The sequence below is a fragment of the Aspergillus nomiae genome (genome assembly GCF_001204775.2).
Source record: "Aspergillus nomiae NRRL 13137 chromosome Unknown contig00080, whole genome shotgun sequence".
Lineage (NCBI taxonomy): Eukaryota > Fungi > Ascomycota > Eurotiomycetes > Eurotiales > Aspergillaceae > Aspergillus > Aspergillus nomiae.
This window is the reverse complement of record NW_015378135.1, coordinates 45,525-66,369: the sequence shown is the minus strand read 5'-3', so window position 1 is coordinate 66,369 and position 20,845 is coordinate 45,525. Positions and strand designations below refer to the sequence as shown.

Below are 20,845 nucleotides of genomic sequence, written 5' to 3'. Positions count from 1 at the left end.
TTAGTGGTGAGTCAAGTAAAGATGAAGCCATAGTGAAGAAGGATATGACACAAGGCCCTATTCACTCCGAGAATTCGGGCATTAACACCCAAATATCTTCAATGGACAGGCTTCACCATCCAGGATACACAGAAGATGCTCCGCTGATCCATATATTGCACACCTAGTTAAACTAGCCTGGATGGGATTAAACGCTTCCTGGAAACCAGGGGACTACACGGTCACACTATAATGCATGCGTGAATGCCTAACGTCTGCCCAGGCCTGCGCGCTCAAATCCCCCCCCTCCGCGCTTGTCCCTCCTCCTACGCGCCTGTAATCTTATTCCGGTGTTGCCGAGTCTCTATTGTTTGGTATTGCAAGTTATCCACCACTGCCTGGTTCCGTAGAAAGTATACCAACATTGTCCTACGGGGTGTGTTACAGCTATTGAGGGAGGATTACATCATCCGATCGCAATAGCGTTGACAAACTCTAGTTATTAACTTATTTCTATTTATTTACTATCTTTGCTACTGTCCTATAACCTACAGTACTCCGTGAAAGAGAGCTTACATGTTGTTGGTAGGAAGGATTATATCAACATCTGGTATAAAGAATCAAAGCCACTCTATTCTTATCAAGAAGGAGAAAATACGATAAACCCAATGAAACTGATTTAAAGTCCAGATCTAAGCTTTCGGGAGGGAATCAAGATGTCGATCACCCGAAGACTCAATTCAATTTAAATCATGATGATGCATGAACCCTATGATGTCACCGCTCAGATCTGAGATCGAATTATGTCATTCCAATCTTCCAGCCCTAGAATAACGTAGTATAAGAAAGGGAAGGAAATATCTCATTCAATAGATCTCATAAACCGTTGTTTTCAATTAAATTACCTCACCATCGCCAACATGCCCGCCAACGATGACAAATATACCGACCCCGAACTGCGGGAACAGGTCAAAGAAGAAGTCAAACAGAGTGATAAGGGCGGAAAGCCTGGACAGTGGTCTGCTAGGAAGGTGGGTTCTTTTCTTCTATCTCTCTGTTCTGGTATTGTTTTCTCGAGTGGGGGGGGGAATGTGTATTTACATACATATCGATACAGGCCCAGTTTATGGCGTCCGAATACAAAAAGCGCGGTGGAGATTATACTACTTCGAAGGAGGAGGGACAAGATGAATCTCAGAAGAGTCTGGAACAGTGGGGCAAGGAAGAGTGGCAGACGAAAGAGGGATCAGGCACGGCTAAACAGGAGGATGGGACGAGGAAGCGATACTTGCCGAAAAAAGCATGGGAGAAGATGAGTGAGAAGGAGAAGGAGGAGACCGAGAAGAAGAAACAGAAGGGATCTAAGAAAGGCAAGCAGTTTGTTTCTAACACCAGTAAGGCAAAGAGGGAGAGGAAGCAGGCTGCGGAAGAAAGTCGGGATGAGGATCAACAGGAGTCTGAAGGTGAAGAATCTGGATCAGATGAAGCTGAGCCTGAAGAATCGGACGGATCTGGGGAAGTTGATGGAAACGATATCGAAGAAGAACAAGTGGGAGAGGGAGAGGGAGAGGAAAACGAGAACGAGGGGGAGAAGCAAAATGGAGAGTCTGAAGATCAGGATGGCCACAAAACAGAGGCTGGCAATAAGCGCACTGCAAGCCAGGAGGAGGGAGCAAATAAGAAACCCAGGACACGCCAGGACAGTAAAGCAGAACGTGAGCAGGAAGAATAGTCTGAGATCAGACAACTTTAGACACCCCGTGTTGAGTTTTACTTGAGAATCTTCCTCTACATATACGAGAGCTGTATGTATTTAAGCATTCGAATTGCAATCCTAACATTACTAACCAACCTTTATTTCTGACCAGACCTTGTCACGAAATGCAGCCTGAAAAAACTTTTCTAGTCCTACTCGTTCCCACAGGCCCCCTTCTTCGTTGCTCTCCAGAAGCAGGACATACTAATGATCCCATTCTGAGTCTTCTTGCTCTTTGGGTATGTAGTATGTCCATACAGGGCGCTCTTCCATTGTGAAACTCTTCACGGCAGATAGTGCAATAAATGGGAACATATAGCCCTGTTGCCCACTGATCCACCTCTCTTCCAACCCCCCCCGGTCCATTATATCACAATGGCACAGTCCCGTGCCTGGCTTTTGGATTTCGCTCTTCATTCTCAGGTCTCGACTTGAAACATGTAACTCAGTAAGCCACGTCTGAAATTGCAAAATAGGCCATATCATTGCAGACAACAAATTTATCGACAGTGAGACCAAGGCCCCTGCACTCAGTGCATAGTAAGCTCTAATAGAAAGACGTGTATATGTGCCCCATTATTATGCATTGGTGCTCATTGTTTGGTTGGCGGACTCGAGAAAGAGGTGGGGGGAGAAATAAAATAGCATGAGAATAGTATCTCATTGATTGAAGACGGAAAAGCAGGGACAGGTAAATTAATAATGCTTGCTTTCGTACTGAATCAATGAATGGCCTCCTGGAAAGTTCATGGGGAAGACCACCACATGGAATGACTGAATCCTGAGTGAACTGTCCAGATCATAGCGGCCATCGAATCCTGAAACGTAGAACGAAGAATATTTGACACTAAGCACTAGGTTATGTAGCCTTACATTATCAATATCAAATTAAACCTAAATCATATCCCATGTAATCACCGAGGCCATGTCGTCTCGATTGCTGCGTCTGAGCTACTTGTATTTGGCCGACTCTCCACATCCTGCTGGATCGCAGTATGCACTCTGATCCCACGAAGTTCAACATCCGAACTATGTCTCCCACTAGGGTCTGTAGACACCACGACGTTCTTGCTGGCTCTTATACCATGGGGATCGCTGATTTTATGGAATCCGTCGGGGTCTTGACTGAGCCGGTTGAGATAGCGTGGTGTGCGTAACGAACGGGTCGACTGGCCTTTGACCTTTCCAAGAAACCTGTGTACGAGGGGTTTGAACAGAGGAAGACAGCCACAAATTATAGCGACATTAAGTTCAAGGGCAGTCCAGACGGACTCTTTGGCGCTTGATGCTAGAAGGTATTAATCGAGGCAACTGGGGGGAGGGTTTAGGACATACAGGCAAGGTCATTAGTGTGAAAGTGGTTGAACTCCATCACACGTAACAAACTGAAAATGCATACCCTAAGACTGTCAGTTAATCCGGTAGTCATTGACATTTGTTTTGAGGGCACGTACAATGCACCCAGCGAGAAGACGATTGTCAGCCCGACCTTCTGTTGGACGGTGATTCGTAGCCGCCAAACCACCGGCATTGGCAAAAGCAAAATGATCACGTCTTCTATTAAAGACAAGCAAGCTGATGTTTGGAATAGTTTGGTCTGTCCGGGCATACAGTGACCGTTTAGCGTGGTGTCATAGTAGTACTGAACTGGGTGGCATTGGAAAATATTGCCCATGAGCTCCGTAAAGGCCCACATAATGGTGAAGACAATTAGACACATCACTCCCACACGAACCGCTTTCACGGTGCCTAGTAGTCGCTTGAGAAAGACTAGGATGGATATTTTCACAAATGCCATGGATGGTGGCCAGAACTTCTGGATCATCCAAGAGCCCTAGAAGATATGGTTGGCAAAAGTCCGGCTATCAGATGCCGAGTCATGACTTACAAATTGCAGGCGAATACGCTCGTCCTGCGGAAGTTCATTCCCTGGAACTCCTACACCATTGAAGGCGGCTAAGGACACTCAGTGAGCAAGAGAAATCGGCGAGTATGCTATACTCACTATAGATAACAAAAGCCGTGACCCCGTACGAGAGAATCAGGCCAATACCCATCAACAACTCCTCTAACCGCCACCCGACCGTAGACATCCGGCACGCAATCAGACGCAGGGCATAGATGAGTGTCGCAAGCGCTGCCCCGACCGTAGGGACGATCGCGACAACATTCCCCCAGTATTGGTTCCGAATAGCCATGGAGCATCACGGCTATAGAAGGTCGGCCACAGCGATTGATCGCTTGGACTCGAGTTGCAAATTTCGGTCGTACATGTTTTTCAGAGAAAAAGGCCACTGTCAGCAAACAGCCATGCATGACATGGGATGTCCGAAACAAGCCGTCAGCCGTGGAAAATAAGCACCAGTGCAACCTCAGTCAGGGTTTCGACTCCATATGCATGAGACTAAACTACGCCGGGGAACGTGCCGTGCCGATCCCCATCCGAGGATTCCATTGCACTCACTTTTAACCCCCCAAAATGCCTTTCCCTGTCCGAAAAAATTTCTCTCGGCATGTTTTTGTTTATTGCTTTTTCTCTGTCGAAGGATGGCTCCTTCGGTTTCCAAGACCTCGCTTGTTTTGTTGGCCGCTCATCTCCTGGGTGTTGCCGCGGCGGATAACTGTACCCTGGCCAGCTTCAATGCCACACTTGGTGGACGGGTCCAGTCATTGAAGCCGTTCTCATTGCCGTGCTTCTCGCAGTACAATGGCATCTCTACGGATTCAGATGAAGCAGCATGCAGTGTGATCCAGAGCAATTACAGCGATCCTTTCCTGCGTGCCAATTCCGCCAATGGCTACATGTATAATCAGGCCGAAATATGCGCATCCGACCCAGCCAACCAATGTCTACTTGACAACTTAGATCCGACCAATCCACAAGCGCTCAGGACTTCATGTAATCAAGGAAATATGCCTTCCTTCTCGCTGGAGGTTCAGGGGCCAAAGGATGTGGTCGAGGCTTTCAAATTCTCAAGCTGCTCAGGAACCCGTCTTTCAATCAAAAATAGCGGCCATGACTTCCTGGGCCGTAGCAGTGGTCAAGGAACTCTCTCTTTGTGGACTCGACACTTGCAGTCCATGCACTACAACCCTGCTTTTATTCCCACTGGTTGTAATGCTACCTCGAGATACGATACGATTACTGTGGAAGCAGGTGTGAATTTCGATGAGGTCTACAACTTTGCCCATGCGCATAATGTCACTTTCATCGGGGGTTATTCGCCGACAGTAGGTGTTAGCGGGGGCTGGACACAAACTGGAGGCACAGTATCCTATCGCCTGTCTATGGTTTGGGCGTGGATAGGGTTGTCCAATACAAGATTGTGACGCCTGACGGCCAGTATCGGATTGCCAACGAATGTCAAAATCAGGAGCTCTTCTGGGCTCTGCGGGGTGGCGGTGGTGGCACCTTTGGCGTGGTGATGGAAAGCACCCATCGCGTTGAGCCACAGGTGAGCATAGTCTCTGCCTCTATCAAGTTTCCCCTGAAGGCGAATTCAAGCAACGTTTTACCATTCCTCGATATCTTGGTGAACAATGCTGTCAAGTGGGCCCACGAGGGCTGGGGCGGTCATATCAGCGGCAACTCATTCATCAATGTCACGCCGTTGCTGTCTTTGTCTGAAGCCAAGGATTCCCTGGCTAAGACTGTCGCCTACGCGAAGTCCCAGGGGGGCACTGCAATTATTGAAGAATTCCCGTCCTGGTATGAGTTCTACCAGGAATATGTCGTGCCTAACGCGGTCACGGTGGGCAACGCTCACTTCGCGGCAACGCGACTCATTCCCAAAACAGTATTTGAGACGGCCACGGGTCGTGCAGATCTCATGAAGTTTTTCTCAGTGCTCCTGTCGAAAGGTGGAAGCGTATACATCCCCGTGGTCGGACCTCTACTCTACAAAGACGTCAAACCCAATTCTGCGACCCCAGCCTGGAGAGACGCCATCTGGTCTGTCGGCGCTGACGGCTTTTGGGCATGGAATAGCACTCTCGAAGTGCGGGAGCAGAAAGTGGCTGAGATGCAAGATATGACAACGCTTCTCGAAGAGATCACTCCAGGCAGTGGCGCTTACAGTCCCGAGGCGAACCCCTTCACCAAGGATTGGCAAGAGTCCTGGTGGGGTAATGAGAATTACGGCAAGTTGCTGAAGATAAAGAAAAGGTATGATCCGAATGGACTGTTGAGCTGTTGGAAGTGCGTTGGCTGGAAGGAATCCGATGCGCAGAGCTCCTGCTTTGCGGCGTTCAACTAACTCTGATGTGGACTCTGTATACTACTGTATTTTCACGCCATTGATGAGTTTGGGAAGGAATCCATGTCTTTGGTGCTTTTCTTTTGTTTTCCTTTGCTTCATCTTTCAATCGTCAGTCATTCTATAGACACCATGATAGACCTTCGGGACAGGTATACAGACTCAGGAATTTTATTTGTACAAACTTTAATCTCCGTGACATCCGAATCAGGCCAGTCCAAAAGACATACGTTTACGACAAGGAGCAATTAAAACTTTGAAAAAATCCCTCGCCGGCGTTACAACCCTGACCCACCGTAGTGCACGTTAGCCTCTATATGGATACACTCCCAGATGTAACTTTGTCTGCAACTAAATGTCCGGCCGCCGGAACCCCTGTCTAGTGCCTCATACTATATCCCGACGAGAGAGCGAAACGGGCACTCAATCGGCACCACCGGAGTCCAGTGTGGACCGTCGGGCCCACCGGGCTTGGGGTCCAATTGCTTAGGTCTGCATTTACGCAGTAGTAGTCTTAGCTCTGCTGATCCTGATCAAGTCCGTCCATACACAGTACATCATTCGTTAGAAGCAGGTACCCGCTTCGGCTGGTTAATATAAATCCCTGCATGTTGTGTTCGGATGCGTGAATTGCGTAAGCTCATTTGGGGGAATGTTCTATAGTTAGTCCCTGGCAAGTTCAAATCCAATGCTATTTCGCTACAAAAGTTTAGACATTTGTGTTATGCTTCGTAAGCAAGATAGGCTAGTCAATAACTATATTATATACCTACCCAGTGAATCATTCACGATACTTTTACAGAATCTAGAATATCCCTATATAGTTCGCCATTCTCCAAAAGCCCCAAGGTGTATTACCTCGTTATCAGAGCTCCAAGCATCCCACCTTCCCGCACATGATTGAACAGCAATTGCATGCGTCTCTTAATAGCCGACTGAGCTATCGATTCAATCTCAATGCCTCGTAGCTATAACTGCTAGGATAGTTATAACAATAATCACAACTACCACAGCTACCACGCAGCAGACCCGTGATGTCTGAATCCGGCCATTCTCCCTGAAGCCATTTCGGGATCTATTGCTTCTGTGCGTTTTCTCCAATGTGCTTGCTTCGGTATCTCCCGAAGCCTGTGTGACAGCTCCCTGAGTGAAAAATCCCTTGTGTATCTTCTGTACCCGATGGTTGACCTCGAGCGTACAGTCCCGATCGCTAGCCTCGAGTATGCAGTCTCGGTCACTGACTTGGAATCCTTCATCCTCGCGATGTGTGGGACGTTGCGGTGCGAGCTCTTCATATGTGTCGCTGTCATTCGCAGTAGGGGGGGACTGTTGCGCGGGTTCTTTGTATGTATCATTGTCATTTGTTCATTGAGGATCACGTGTCTGGGAAGACATCTTGAGTAGGAATAGGTTATTAGGTAGGTTAGTAAATGTTAACCACGGGGGAAAATTTGTGTCACTTACCGTGATTCTGGGGCGGAGGTTTTTTGATCTATGTAAAGAGAGAAGAAGGACATCTCGAGTCTCAGTCTTATTTATCATTCGAGGACTGAAACAGGGGGGGAAATGATAGTCGGGAGGACGAAGCTGAAGATTGTCCTTAAAGAACTTTGAACAGTCATATTTCTCACGGGCCAATCAATGTTTACAGATCTGATTGCAGTAGTAGTAGCCCCGGGGCTCACGGAATGTTCCGAGAGCAGGCTGCCCAATAATATGAGCTAAACTGTAGTTCAGCCAAGAGGGTGGTTCTTATCTACCCCACTGTATACAAGGATGATATAATAGATGGCCTTAGGTCTCGAATTTGTATGCCTTGATTTGGTAGAATAATGCACGTGTAACGATATTAGGCGGGAGTTTGGATTGGAACGGGCCGTCCCAATCTCTCGAGCTATAGAATATCTGGTTGACTCCACTGCCACTTTTACACTTCAGACATGACATGTCCATTCATCAGCCAGTGCATGTCACGTGAATTATGCTTGAATCTTCGCAGAAGGTTGGTAATGTTAGTGATTCATGACAGTGACTCTTTACATTATCTCCTACGGAGGAGTCAAGTAAAAATACCAATACCAGAAAAAAAAAAAAGGTTGTCATATGTATTTCAAGATATAACATTCACAAAGAATTGAAACGTCTCCTCCACAGTAGAATCGATGTCAGCCCCGCCGCATCATTCAAGGACCGGTGAAATGAAGCTCGCCGTTGCGGTTCTCGATCTTATCGCCCAGCAACATTCCCTGTAAACCACGGTCGCCACCGTTGTTCGAGCGCATCACGGCGACCAGCTTGGGGCCATACTCGGTATCCTCCAGGCGGATATCGCGGGCGGTGCTGGTGAAGTTCTTTCCGCCCCAGATGAACCAGCCTAGGGATCACGTATGTTAGTCACCTATGAATTGTATATCGAGATACCAGAGTGGAAGAGTATAGGGAATTAGTATTACCATCGGTGTTGCCAATGTGGTCGTCCAAACGGATGGTCCGTTCAACCCAGTTGCCGTGCATGTCTTTGACCTCCACTCGGAACATGGTGATGCCGTTGTCGACCCTGATGCGCCAGTTGCGGGCGGTGTGGTGGAAGGAACCCATTTTGAAGGTTGGTTTGGTAGTGGGAGGGAGTATGGAGGATAGGAAGTAAGAGTGGATGAGACTGAAGCACAGAAGTCAAGGTGGGATGGATTTATATGATGCTGCTGCGCTCAGCTGGCCACCCACCGCATTGCTGCCTTAAGGCCCCATGCTCCCTAATTAAGTAGCGACTAGCGATGCAGGGTGACATAGCGGGTGGATCGTGGTGGCGGTCATTGGAGAGTGAGGCGTTGCAAGGTGGGGTTCGGAGGGGCTTAGCGAGGGGCATTCGACTCTTTTTATAAATAGCTACTGGTCCATTGTTGAGTCGGTGAAGTGTGTACCACAGCAACGCGCTGAATCGAAGAGACTACTTTTATGAGCTGAGAATCATGGTGGAGCTGTCGTGTGCTTTCCGCATTAGGGCGAAGGTAAACAATGGGGTAGTTTGAAGTTATCTTGTTCGGGACCAAATGGTACTACACTGATTAAACTGTTGGTACTGACTATTAGTTTAAGAGATAAATCATCAATTTCAACAATAAAAGCTATACTCTATATACTCTGTAGTGAATGATTGATTAGATTATTGAGAATTCACCTGGCCTGCGGAGGCTATTAACAATATGTACGCAATGCGAGTGACGTTGAGCTCCACGCTGTAACTGACCTCTTTCACGCGTCGTATTCACCTTTACCCGGCTTTCACACTTTGACTCCAGTACAACCTGTCAAGCCATCAAGGACTCGGTCACGATCTCAATGTGCGTAGTATTCTACACAATAAGCACGGCTTCGTCAGTAATCTCGCGACCCACTTTTACATAATGTCCTTCGATCGCTCTAAGGTCCGCAATGTGTTCATCTACCATAGTACTACAGGCGACTGTTTTGGGGGAATGCGACAGAATGGATCAGTGACAGGAGCCGTATTTCTTTGGATTCTGGATCATATCTTGCTTATCCCAGAGGCCGAAATCCAAGTCAAAGCACGATCTTCTCAGTAGATTATTTTACCAACTAGCAACATCCTTGAACCTGGAGATTACGATGTTTATTCTGATGGTAAGTTTTATTATCTTAAAAGTACTTTTATAACTGCTTTGCTAATTAAAATAGCTAATATTGAACTCACGAATGAACCCTGGATTCAACGAATTAATAGTATCAGCACACAAGAAAACAGATTCCACCAGGAATTACGTCAACGAGATGGGAGATGTGTCCTGTCAGGTCTCATAAATTAAAACGCAAAGTTTGATGACTGGTTCATGTTCGAGGCAGCACATATCTTCCCTCTCGAGAAGGAAACCATATGGATTCGGGATGATTTTGGAAGATGGATTACTGACATGGACAATACGACAAGTTATTCAAAGGTAGATTCTTGTCAGAACGGTCTGCTTATGCAGCGTGATTTTCATGCGATGTTCGACAACTACCTTATCTCAATAAACCCAGACGTGAGTGACTCCAGAAGATATTATTATCATTCTCTACTAATGTTAGATTGAAAGGACGGTTATAAAATAATAGTATTCAACCGTGATGTCTCTGGTATTGATGGAAGAGTCCTATATGTCGTAATCCGATAGACCTACACCGTGTCTCCGATGAGTTACTTAGATGGCATTTCCGGCAATCAGTGCTTGCGAACATGAGAGGTGCCATCTTCGAACATGATTTCCCTCCCGGCATAGACATGATCAAGCAGATAAGTGAAGGTCCCTATGAACGGTAAACGACTCGAAATGGAGGTTGCATCACGAATACGATCCTTCGAAGGTTGCATGGCATCGCCAGAATAGAAAATCCCTTTGTACAACTGACTAGGTGTATTTTTAGCATGGGGTAAGGCAATTGAAGCACTATATAAGCATAACGGCATTGATAATTCAGGACATCGATACGATTCAAGTAAGCGAGGAAGTAGAGAGATGACACTTGATCCTCACACATATCACTGCTTCTGTATCTATATCTCCGCCATTCTAACAATATTCCCACAATCTTTGGTTACCAGTGGCTTAAATAACTTACTATTTACTCAAAGACACACGGCACTGTGTCTGATCCAGTCTGACCCCATTCCTCCACGCTCTATATCCATGGTCGGTTCAATCCGCCATTCTATTGTGTTATCCTGCACCAGTGGTACCGCCACCCTACCACAATAGCATGTTGTGGAGTACACGGAACGATCTCGGTTATTCGAAAGGCAATATATATGCGGGAGTCGTCATGGAAGAGGCAACTTGCAGCGCCGTCTTCGCGCCGCGAGACATGTAATATGCGACATGCATGTCTCCATATGCGGCAACTCCAGTCCAGTCGCACGGTGATTCACTTACCCCGCTATATGCAGACATTCAATTGCGGAAGCAACATCCAGAGTGCTATATATGGAATTCGTGGCATTGTGTGAGACCCCGCTTTGTTGTTGCCTATCTCCAACGATTGCGCCATCACAAAAGCCTCATCGGTGGTCTGACACAATTACTTGGCTCGTTTCACGAGGGATTTCCCCCCGCTTTTCTAGACGGTTCTGGATTGATTTTTGGGTAACTTCAAGTTAAGTCTCACCGGGTGCAATTGAAACTGTGGGGATTTGTCACAAGGGACTGAGAGGCTGCTATACATCCCAGCAATTGGTGTCTATTTCGTGTAGCAACAAGTAACCCCAAAAGAAAAGGGTGTCAAGTCAATAACACCCAGCCCGGATAGAAATCTTGTAATACGGCAGATACAGCCCAATGGTGTGAAGAATGAGCAAAGTTCAATATATCGCAGTAGCTACATTGACAAGCGTCCAAATCTACCAAACAAGACTATAAATTTATTCCTTGTTTTATCTTCTTTTCTTTTCTTTCCTTTCTTTTTTTCTTTCTGCAATGCAAGAACCTACTAAATGGGTGGCGACTGAAGGATCGTGGGCTAATTGCACCGTCGTTTTTGCAATCGAAACGCATGGCGGCGCGGATTCAGGAGGTTGTGTTTCAGAGGCTTTCTAGGTCTGGTTGCGACAAGTGCTCAAACGGTGTTCGAGAGACTAAATTAGACTTTAAGACGACAAACCAGATGAACAGGGCGATAAGGGATGTATGGTGTAGTTAGTATAGATAAGAGGAATGGTTGAAGATATGAAAGAATATGGTTGTCTTTGACTGTCCGGCGATGTCCTCGTTCAGGTAGACGTAGTAAGGAGGTACAGTTAAGTTGTAGACTGCTCGCAGAAAGTATGCTAAATGAAGTAAAATCTAGGAGTGCCATTCGACATCTTGAGAATCTTGAACGTAACAGCTTCAAACTATACCAACTAGTGTGGTATCTCAATCATTGCCAGGGCATAATGACATATACTAGTATACTCGACAGTACGAATGTGGATCACGGACCAACCTAGTCCCTATATGGCATGGTAAAATAAACCACCCCCTGATGTCAAAACTGATCCCTTGCAGTATTTCATGGATATGCCTCGTAAAAAAAAGGGGCTTAGAGCAATGTTACGTTGCATTACTTCACGATTAAAGAATAGACAGCTCATGACGGATATCATTCCCAGGATTTAAGCTTTGCGTTATATGATATGTCCAGAGCCCTGGATCGCCACGACTGGACCTGTCCAAGAGATCATGATCATACATTCGTAACCGACCTGGTTACGACCGCAGACTACACGGATGATGCCCACTTGTTGACCTATCAACTGTCCTTGATTTGTAGATCCGTGTTCAAAGAAAGTAACGCGTCGAGACAAAAAAGAAATCAACGTTGGCCCCTGTTCAACGCAAACAACGCCTCTCGGGGTGAGCTAGCGACAATTGTGTGACAGAAGCAATGCATCGAATAAAGACCAGAATGGGCTAGTAACCCTGGCTAAATATATGTTGACTCCACAACCGTTCAAGAGGAACATGTTGGGTATGTACATGGGTTGAATACGTACCAAGTAGCCGGTACGAACTCGACGGGAGTATGTCCCACGAGCGGAGATTATCCCACGACGAAAGGAATACTAGACACGGACGGGCCGACGAATGGTAGAGGGTTATTTCCCGCTACATTTCCGGGGCCGGGGAAAGAAAACTGCACCACGAGATCCCGTTCACTGTCATGGAAAGTCTAATAGATGAGGAGATGACACTACTTCATTCTCGGCCACAGGATGCAGAAACGGTTGGCCTCAGCAAATCGTCTTCTTTCCAGAATCCGGGATAAGATGCTTCCCGTTCACTAACGCAAAAGACTCACCGGATTGGAGCCACGGTCCAACCCTGGGAATCCCCGCATGATGACCACGTTTGGAAAAGGATGAAGCCCAAGGCGCCGAGGGCTAGGTATATCCACTGGGAGGTCCTGGCCTCTTGGTAGTATGTACAAGACTACAAGTACCCTCAGATTAGGCTCAACTTCGGCAGTCTCCGCCATGGTGATTGGTGGCGAGTCCGACTAGCGGGATACCTAAAGGTCGGTTAGAGAACAGACCATGGTTGTGATTTTTTTTTTTTTGTTTTTTTTTTAGTAGAAGTGTACGACGAGAATGAGAGGACTAATGACAAAAGTGCAGAGTTTGCTAAGCGCTTTCGGGCTTAGTGGGAAGGAAGCCGACTCAGTCAGAGAAATTTTGGGCGGCCAGCTACATGCCAAGGCCCTTGGCGGCTGGCGACATGTCAGCGAACATTTCTTTTCTCAATTCCAACGGTAATAGTTGCGACAAAGAGAGGAGGAGGGAGGCAAAGGTTGAAGTGGCAACTCCAAGAATACTCGAGAGTATTCGTAAAGAGTGTTGTCTAGAGCTGAAAGTCTTCGGGCCCCATGACTCTTCCAAACCCTCGGTCTCCTCCGCGTATTGTCTCACAAAGTGATGGTCAACAACGGGTGGACGCCACAATCTTCCTTAGTGTCTTGCGCTCCGCAGCAATTCTTGGCTGGCCTTCTTCCTTGTCCACAACTTCATTTCACTGCTACCGTAGCTGCAAGTAAAGTTGGAGTGGCGTCGGGCTCACCTCAGTCTCTCGGACTCTCGGAAAGGGCAGCCGAATAATCAAGCATCTCTTGGACGCTGGGGTTACATTCGATCAGGGGGCCTCATTTGCCTGAAGTCGGACAAGGTTTCAGTTGAGTCTTTGTTTGTGGATGAGTTGTTTCTCGAAGATGATCCATTCTGATCCTCATATCGGGGGGGAGTGAGTTTTGTTTGTGATGTTCCTCAGGGGAATGAAGTGAGAAATGTTTTGCCGCCGATCCTCCACATGGATGCCGAGTGCAGGTGGTTTAGTGGTTTGGTGGTTTTTAGTGTTGTAGCTGCCAGATATCCACCCCCATAATCACCCACAATCACCCACGAGAGCAGTTTTGGTTTTTGTCTTTTTCCCGGAGAGCACTCTACCTATCTGGGTTAGTCGCGGGCAGAACCCCAGGTTGTCGACACACGTGGTAGGCTGAAATTTCCGGCCCTAGTCCATGTCCACCCAATGGGACCCGAAAAGACCAAGTTTACCAACCAGGAACAGTCATACGGCCGGACATCTCCTGCAATGACTGGAGTCATTGGAAGCCGACTGACGCTCCGGCTGGGGACCCGATCCTCTGTTTGGTCAGATCCCAAGGGACTCTGCCAAATCCAGTGACCTAGCCGACGATTTGACTCGGATTGGGAGGGTGGAAAGTTGCGCGCGCATGAGCCGATGTCAGCGTTAGGGATCTGGGCCTTGTCTTTTGTGCCGCAACTAAGATTTCCAAACCCACTCTGGGGTTGGACAACCGTCGCTGGACTCGCTAAAGTTCTATACCAGCGTAGCAGGAAGTAATGCAATGCACGAGCCCATCGTCCTTCCAATGTCACCTAAATTGGTCCTGCGATTTCCTGATTGGCTCCCACCACAGTCATTTTCCTAACGATCTAAGATTAGCCAACCTAAATCAGGCATGGTTGTAAACATGGTCAGGACCATTTCCCCCTTGCACGCTCTCTGTCATGGCCCATGGGACACCGTGCCATCATATCGGAAAAAGTCAAGGAAAAAAAATCAAAATGATGAAAAAATTTTTCTGGGGCCGAATGACACAGATTTTCCCCGTGGGTGAATTTCCCCGGGTCCGGCTTTATGCCGATTCTCAACTGTTGTAACACCGCCAGAGTTATAAAAGCGCATCCATTCCCCTGCATCGCTTCGGTTCATTTCTCCCCCGCGCGCGTGTGTGTTTCCTTGTGGTGGTCAATTTGCCGTCTCTCATTCACGCCCTCGCTGTTATTTGCCTGTCCTTCGCTAGACAGTCCATCGCTTTCTCTCTCTTTTGGACACATACACACACATAGACCCGCGAGCCCTGTGCTAGGTCGACAACAGCTCTATCACCATGGGTGACGCTGTAGCTCCAAATGCCCTCGCCGATACCACGCGAGTGGAGGCACCGGTCACCTTCAAGACTTATATGATGTGTGCCTTTGCAGCCTTTGGCGGTATCTTCTTCGGTTATGATTCCGGTTACATTAACGGTGTCATGGGCATGAGTTATTTCATCCAAGAATTTGAAGGCTTGGTTAGTCCCGTTCCCTATATCGACAGTCCCTAGCGTAGCTCCGGCAAGTGGCTAATACCGGTCGAACTATAGGATCCTGCCACCACCGATTCGGATCATTTCGTCATCTCATCGTGGAAAAAATCCCTGATCACATCCATCTTGTCGGCAGGCACATTCTTCGGTGCTTTGATTGCGGGTGATCTGGCTGACTGGTTTGGACGTCGGCTCACCATCGTGTCCGGTTGTGCCATCTTCATTGTGGGTGTCGTTTTGCAAACCGCTTCTACCACCGTCGCTCTTCTCGTGGTGGGCCGTTTGATTGCGGGTTTCGGTGTCGGTTTCGTGTCGGCCATCATTATCCTGTACATGTCCGAGATTGCTCCTCGCAAGGTCCGCGGTGCCATTGTGTCGGGTTACCAGTTCTGCATCACCATTGGTCTGATGCTGGCTTCTTGCGTCGATTATGCCACCCAAAATCGCACGGATTCCGGTTCTTATCGCATTCCGATTGGCATCCAGATTGCCTGGGCTCTCATTCTCGGTGGCGGTCTGCTCCTCCTTCCGGAATCGCCCCGTTATTTCGTCCGAAAGGGCCAGCTCGACAAGGCGTCGCATGTGCTCGCGCGTGTCCGTGGCCAGCCCGAGGATTCCGAGTATATCAAGCAGGAGCTGGCGGAGATCGTGGCCAACAATGAATACGAGATGCAGGCGATGCCCCAGGGTGGCTACTTCACCACCTGGCTGAACTGCTTCCGTGGAAGCATCTTCCATCCCAACAGCAACCTCCGTCGGACCGTCCTGGGTACCTCTCTTCAGATGATGCAGCAGTAAGTTGATCCCATCTAACACGGCCCAGAGCCGTCTGGACCGCCGCAGTATATATCTAACACACTCCCCTTTTAGATGGACCGGTGTCAACTTTGTGTTCTACTTCGGTACCACGTTCTTCAGCTCCGTATGTGTCCCCGAACCACAGTGAAAGAGGCTTCGGTTTGCTGACTGGAGAATAGCTCGGAACGATTTCCAACCCCTTCCTGATTAGCATGATCACCACCATTGTCAATGTCTGCTCGACTCCCGTCTCGTTCTACACCATGGAGAAGATCGGACGTCGTCCCCTGCTGCTGTGGGGTGCGCTTGGCATGGTTATCTGCCAGTTCATCGTCGCCATCACCGGTACCGTCGTCGGCGACAAGGGCGGCAACAACGCTGCCGTCAGCGCTGAGATCTCCTTCATCTGTATCTACATCTTCTTCTTCGCCAGCACCTGGGGTCCTGGCGCATGGGTGGTCATCGGCGAGATCTTCCCTCTGCCCATTCGTTCCCGCGGTGTCGCTCTGTCCACCGCATCTAACTGGCTGTGGAACTGCGTAAGTAGCAATCCCCGTAACCATTAATAATGGATTTCACTAACGAGCACGATAGATCATCGCCGTCATCACCCCGTACATGGTTGACCAGGACAAGGGCGATCTCAAGTCCAAGGTGTTCTTCATCTGGGGAGCCCTGTGCACCTGTGCCTTCATCTACACCTACTTCCTCATCCCCGAGACCAAGGGACTCACCCTCGAGCAGGTCGACAAGATGATGGAGGAGACCACGCCCCGGACCTCCGCCAAGTGGAAGCCCCATACCACCTTCGCGGCCGACATGGGACTCACCGAGAAGGACATCAGCGACAAGGTCCACGTCGCCCACCGGGAAGTCTAATCCCGCTCAGCCGAAGGAGGTCTATCTGGTGGGGAAGGGGATGCGGGAGGTGTTCTGCAAATTACTTTTTTTCCTTTCTCATTTTTAATTGACTGGTTATCAGCTATGAACTCATACCCATGATGTTTTTACGTGTCATGTCGTTTTAATGCCCTGGCAGAACAGAGAAGATGGCAGAGAGATGTACCATTAATCCATACTCAACTTCTTCAACCTATCACTCCGTGTGTGTGTGTGTGTGTACTTCATTGTATGTTGTAGTTACTTGGTCTTGTAGGCCACAAGCACTTCCGCTTGAGTTGGGAAATTCGGGTTTCTTCCGTGGGCCACGCTAACACTCGGTAAGTGGTCTTAAACACCAGCAAAATCTCGATGGATCAGAGTGGGTATCCCATGCAGGGGTAGCCCAATACATTCCGATACCGTATTTGTGACCGGAATGGTTGATGGGTCGCAGAGGATATCAATCTTCTTGCGAAACAAGGACTTACGTATGTCGACTTGTAGCGTGGTAGACATCATGAACAGGCTAGAACTAATGACCACCCTCTTTGGTAACCATACCCTCTGTCCATATCAGATAGGTATCTGACTGAATTGTGAGTGTCATAAGTATCTGATTAGAAGTGTATTGTTACGTATGTGGTAAGGGGATATGGAGCAATACAGTTCTAATCAGATGCCTCGCCGGGAGTTGTAGATGAAAAGCTTTAGGGTTGGACCTGGCAGAAGTCGTATGTACCTAGAATACTACAATTGCTTAGAATGAAATCTACTCAACGACGCTGTGTGTACCTCTGTACGTGCCTCGGCGTCATGACTATTATTGTATGCATTCTTGTAATCTTGCTTGGTTTTTCTTGTTTTCCTTCCGGTCACAAACCAAAATGTATCTGCCTACCATCAATGCAGAAGATGATCCATCTAGATTAAAGAAGAAACAGTCCACGAATCAATATCCTGCCAAGATATCCAGGCCTGCCAAGCGATGGATCGACAAGAATCTGGAGTACAGAGTTTTCCGTCTTTGAGCTCCGCTTAGTCATTCAGCAGTAGGGTTGACTCGAGTGTCGTGATTTGCCCTTTCAGTCCATACCCCCCATCAAGTCGCTTTCCTCATAGAGTAATAGAGCCAATGCTTAACTGACAATTCCAGAGACAAATGGCACTATTAAGGCAATATGGGCAGCTTAATTTCCTGATAGAGATCGACATACGCGTCGGCAGTCAATAGGTACCAATTACCGCTTCCGCTGATTCGGAAGAGCTCCGCTGTGCCAAGACATCTTGTGCCTGATGCTAAAGATGCACGCACACAGACCAGACTCCTGTGGCACAGCGAGTGCGAATACGCAATTACATCGAGAATAAGGGATCGACAAGGCTTCGCGACCATGCCCGAGGAATAGCCACCAATCATCCTAAGCCTATTAATCACTCCGGCTGTGCCAAGCCACCGGGTGTTTGTGTCGAGTGAGCTTGATCCACGGACAATTTAGCATTCACGATGCATACTGTTGAGATTATGCCACGGCGGAGTCCTTCTTATGCCTTGCAACTATTCTATTCCCCCCACTCGCCACGTCCGTGCTTGTTCTAGTCGGATTATCTATCGTTTCTGAACAATGGATGAGAGTGCCTAGAGGACGTTGCCTCGTCAGCCGACGTCGATCATGCCCCATTTCTGACTGGGCTGGAGATGCCCTAAAACAAGCTATGTAGGTTCGACGGTAGTCTATTGCATTCAGCCGGCGCTAGCACGGTATTTTGGATGCTCTCCTGCCCGGGCCGGGGGGTGCTGAACAATGCTCCTCGCCCCATTCGACGGGTTAGACAGGGTGCACTATGGGCATTGCGTCAGCTAGAAGCCGCGGCACTCCTTGTTCGATATGGATGCCACCAAGGTCAACGGGGTATAAAGCCGGCTTTGCGCTCGAGAGTTTCTGGCAGATCATCAAGACATTATCTCCTCCCATTCCCTCCACATCAATCGTGTATTAGTACCAATTCTCAATCATGGTTCAACTCGCTTCTACCCTCGTCGCTGGTCTGGCTGGCCTTTCCAGCGTCGTCTCTGCCCATCCGGGCCACGACGTCAAGGCCGAGGCCGCTGAGCGCGCTACTTTCCTGAAGAACGCTCCTCTCCGCTCTCGCAGCCTGGACCAGTGTGCTACCAAGCTGCGTGCTCGCGGACAGGAGCAGCGCAACGTCGCCCGTCGTGAGCAGGCCGTCAAGAACCTGCGCCGCAGCATGGGCCTGCAGTCCCGTATGGCCTCCAACTCCATGCATCGCCACCGCATACTGACTGTTCCGGACCAGGCTCCCACTTCCTCAAGGCCAGAGACCTCGACACCGTCCTCAACACCACCCACCACTCCACCCAGGATGTCAACCTCTCCACGGACCCCGAGGTCCTCTTCGCCTCCGAGGCCACCTGCATCCTCGCCCCGGATGTCACCCAGGGACCCTACTGTACGTCATTCCCTCCGTACGCAATCAACATCATCTAACACAAGCAGACGTCTCCGGCGAGCTGATCCGTAATAACATTATTGAGGACCAGGCCGGTGTTCCTCTCTACCTGGACATCCAGCTGATCGACACCAACACTTGCGAGCCCGTTCCCCAGGTCTACCTGGACTTCTGGCACTGCAACGCCACCGTAAGCACCCTCTAGCTACCACTGCTCAAAACAGACCCAAGCACTGACAAAGAAAAACAAAGGGTGTCTACTCGGGCGTGACCGCTAGTGGAAACGGCGACAGCAGCGACGAAACTAACCTCGACGCAACTTTCCTCCGCGGCCTCCAAAAGACTAACAACGAGGGTATCGTCCAGTTCCAGACCATCTTCCCCGGTCACTATACCGGCCGTGCTACCCACATCCACGGTACGTACTTGCTCACTTACTTTTCTCCCCTCATTTCCCAATTCTGCTAGTATATAGGATTACTGATCAAAAGGGGGAAATAGTGCTCACCCACCCGGCCAACGAGACCTCCGTCCTGCCCAACGGAACCATCACCGGCCTGTACAACACCAAGACCTCGCATGTGGGCCAGATCTTCTTCGACCAGGACCTCATCTCCGTCGTCGAAGAGACCGCCCCTTACTCCACCAACACCCAGGAACTGACCACCAACGCTGAGGACTCCATTCTCGCCGAGGAGGCCGACACCATTGACCCCTTCGTCGAGTACGTTTTCCTCGGTGACGATGTCTCGGAGGGTATCTTTGGCTGGATCTCCGTTGGTATTGATGCCTCTGAGAGCAGCTCTGTTACCGCTGCTGCGTACCTGACTGAGGATGGTGGTGTTGCGAATGAGAACGCTGGTATGGGTATGGGTGGCGGCGGCGGTGCTCCTCCCAGTGGTTCTGGTGCTCCTTCTGGTGCTATGCCTTCGGCTAGTGCCTCTGCTTAGAGGAGGTTTGTAGGATACAGATGATTGGATCTGTTGGTTCAGTCGGTGTGCTTCTTTTTCTTCTATATTCTGGATACTTAGGTCTATTTTGGATCGGAATATTTAGTATTCGCTTCTCGATAGTACATTTTTGAAACAATCATTGTGGTATTCCTCGTCAACGAGTTGCCACCTTTCTAGTATCGAAGTGAACTGAGCATAATCGATAGAGTTGATTGATAAAGACATATGAAATAGACGCTGTCGAAAAGTGCTGTACTCGAACCGGGATCTATGGTGTTATCAGTAGAATTCGTTGGACTTGGAATAGCAGGGCTAGAGCCCTCGCCTAAAATACAGGCAACGCTGTCATAGAACGAGGCAATGATTTATCGTACATCGATTTCTTAGGGGGTTTGGGCACCTTTGCTATAATCGCCGGTGGCACGAAATGGAAAAAAGATCGAATGTATGAAAGTAGTCACTTGGTGATCGTGCTGGATAGTGTGAGCAACTTCATTGATTCACGCCCAGGGGTAAGTCTTGAGACGATTGAGGGGCTTGTATAGAAGCAGACTTGGAAAGATCAAGTCACATGGGGACCAAGTGGTCAAACCGAGCAAACTGATTATACTAAG

The 20,845-nt window shown here is 48.6% G+C and overlaps 6 protein-coding genes across 6 annotated transcripts; 4 read left to right on the top strand and 2 right to left on the bottom strand.

Moving 5' to 3' along the window:
* Positions 1 to 899: 899 nt before the first annotated feature.
* Positions 900 to 1,711, top strand: ANOM_004170 (uncharacterized protein; the record flags this gene model as incomplete). Its single annotated transcript, XM_015549427.1, has 2 exons — positions 900 to 1,010; positions 1,097 to 1,711. The coding sequence occupies 2 exons, from the start codon at positions 900 to 902 to the stop codon at positions 1,709 to 1,711; spliced, it is 726 nt and encodes a 241-aa protein (XP_015408398.1).
* A 938-nt stretch (positions 1,712 to 2,649) lies between these two features.
* ANOM_004169 (uncharacterized protein) lies at positions 2,650 to 3,933 on the bottom strand (the record flags this gene model as incomplete). Its single annotated transcript, XM_015549426.1, has 5 exons — positions 2,650 to 3,023; positions 3,071 to 3,135; positions 3,190 to 3,569; positions 3,624 to 3,691; positions 3,741 to 3,933. The coding sequence occupies 5 exons, from the start codon at positions 3,931 to 3,933 to the stop codon at positions 2,650 to 2,652; spliced, it is 1,080 nt and encodes a 359-aa protein (XP_015408387.1).
* Positions 3,934 to 4,282: 349 nt separating this feature from the next.
* Positions 4,283 to 5,991, top strand: ANOM_004168 (isoamyl alcohol oxidase; the record flags this gene model as incomplete). Its single annotated transcript, XM_015549425.1, has 2 exons — positions 4,283 to 5,026; positions 5,080 to 5,991. 2 exons carry the CDS (start codon positions 4,283 to 4,285, stop codon positions 5,989 to 5,991), a joined length of 1,656 nt encoding a protein of 551 aa, XP_015408386.1.
* A 2,183-nt stretch (positions 5,992 to 8,174) lies between these two features.
* On the bottom strand, positions 8,175 to 8,589 carry ANOM_004167 (CVNH domain-containing protein; the record flags this gene model as incomplete). Its single annotated transcript, XM_015549424.1, has 2 exons — positions 8,175 to 8,365; positions 8,445 to 8,589. The coding sequence occupies 2 exons, from the start codon at positions 8,587 to 8,589 to the stop codon at positions 8,175 to 8,177; spliced, it is 336 nt and encodes a 111-aa protein (XP_015408384.1).
* A 6,342-nt stretch (positions 8,590 to 14,931) lies between these two features.
* On the top strand, positions 14,932 to 16,806 carry ANOM_004166 (sugar porter family MFS transporter; the record flags this gene model as incomplete). The annotated part of the gene is made up of 5 exons (XM_015549423.1): positions 14,932 to 15,114; positions 15,187 to 15,923; positions 16,000 to 16,051; positions 16,107 to 16,466; positions 16,522 to 16,806. The coding sequence occupies 5 exons, from the start codon at positions 14,932 to 14,934 to the stop codon at positions 16,804 to 16,806; spliced, it is 1,617 nt and encodes a 538-aa protein (XP_015408377.1).
* Positions 16,807 to 18,822: 2,016 nt separating this feature from the next.
* On the top strand, positions 18,823 to 20,228 carry ANOM_004165 (intradiol ring-cleavage dioxygenase; the record flags this gene model as incomplete). Its single annotated transcript, XM_015549422.1, has 5 exons — positions 18,823 to 19,072; positions 19,126 to 19,278; positions 19,326 to 19,468; positions 19,531 to 19,696; positions 19,780 to 20,228. 5 exons carry the CDS (start codon positions 18,823 to 18,825, stop codon positions 20,226 to 20,228), a joined length of 1,161 nt encoding a protein of 386 aa, XP_015408383.1.
* Between the last annotated feature and the right edge of the window lie 617 nt (positions 20,229 to 20,845).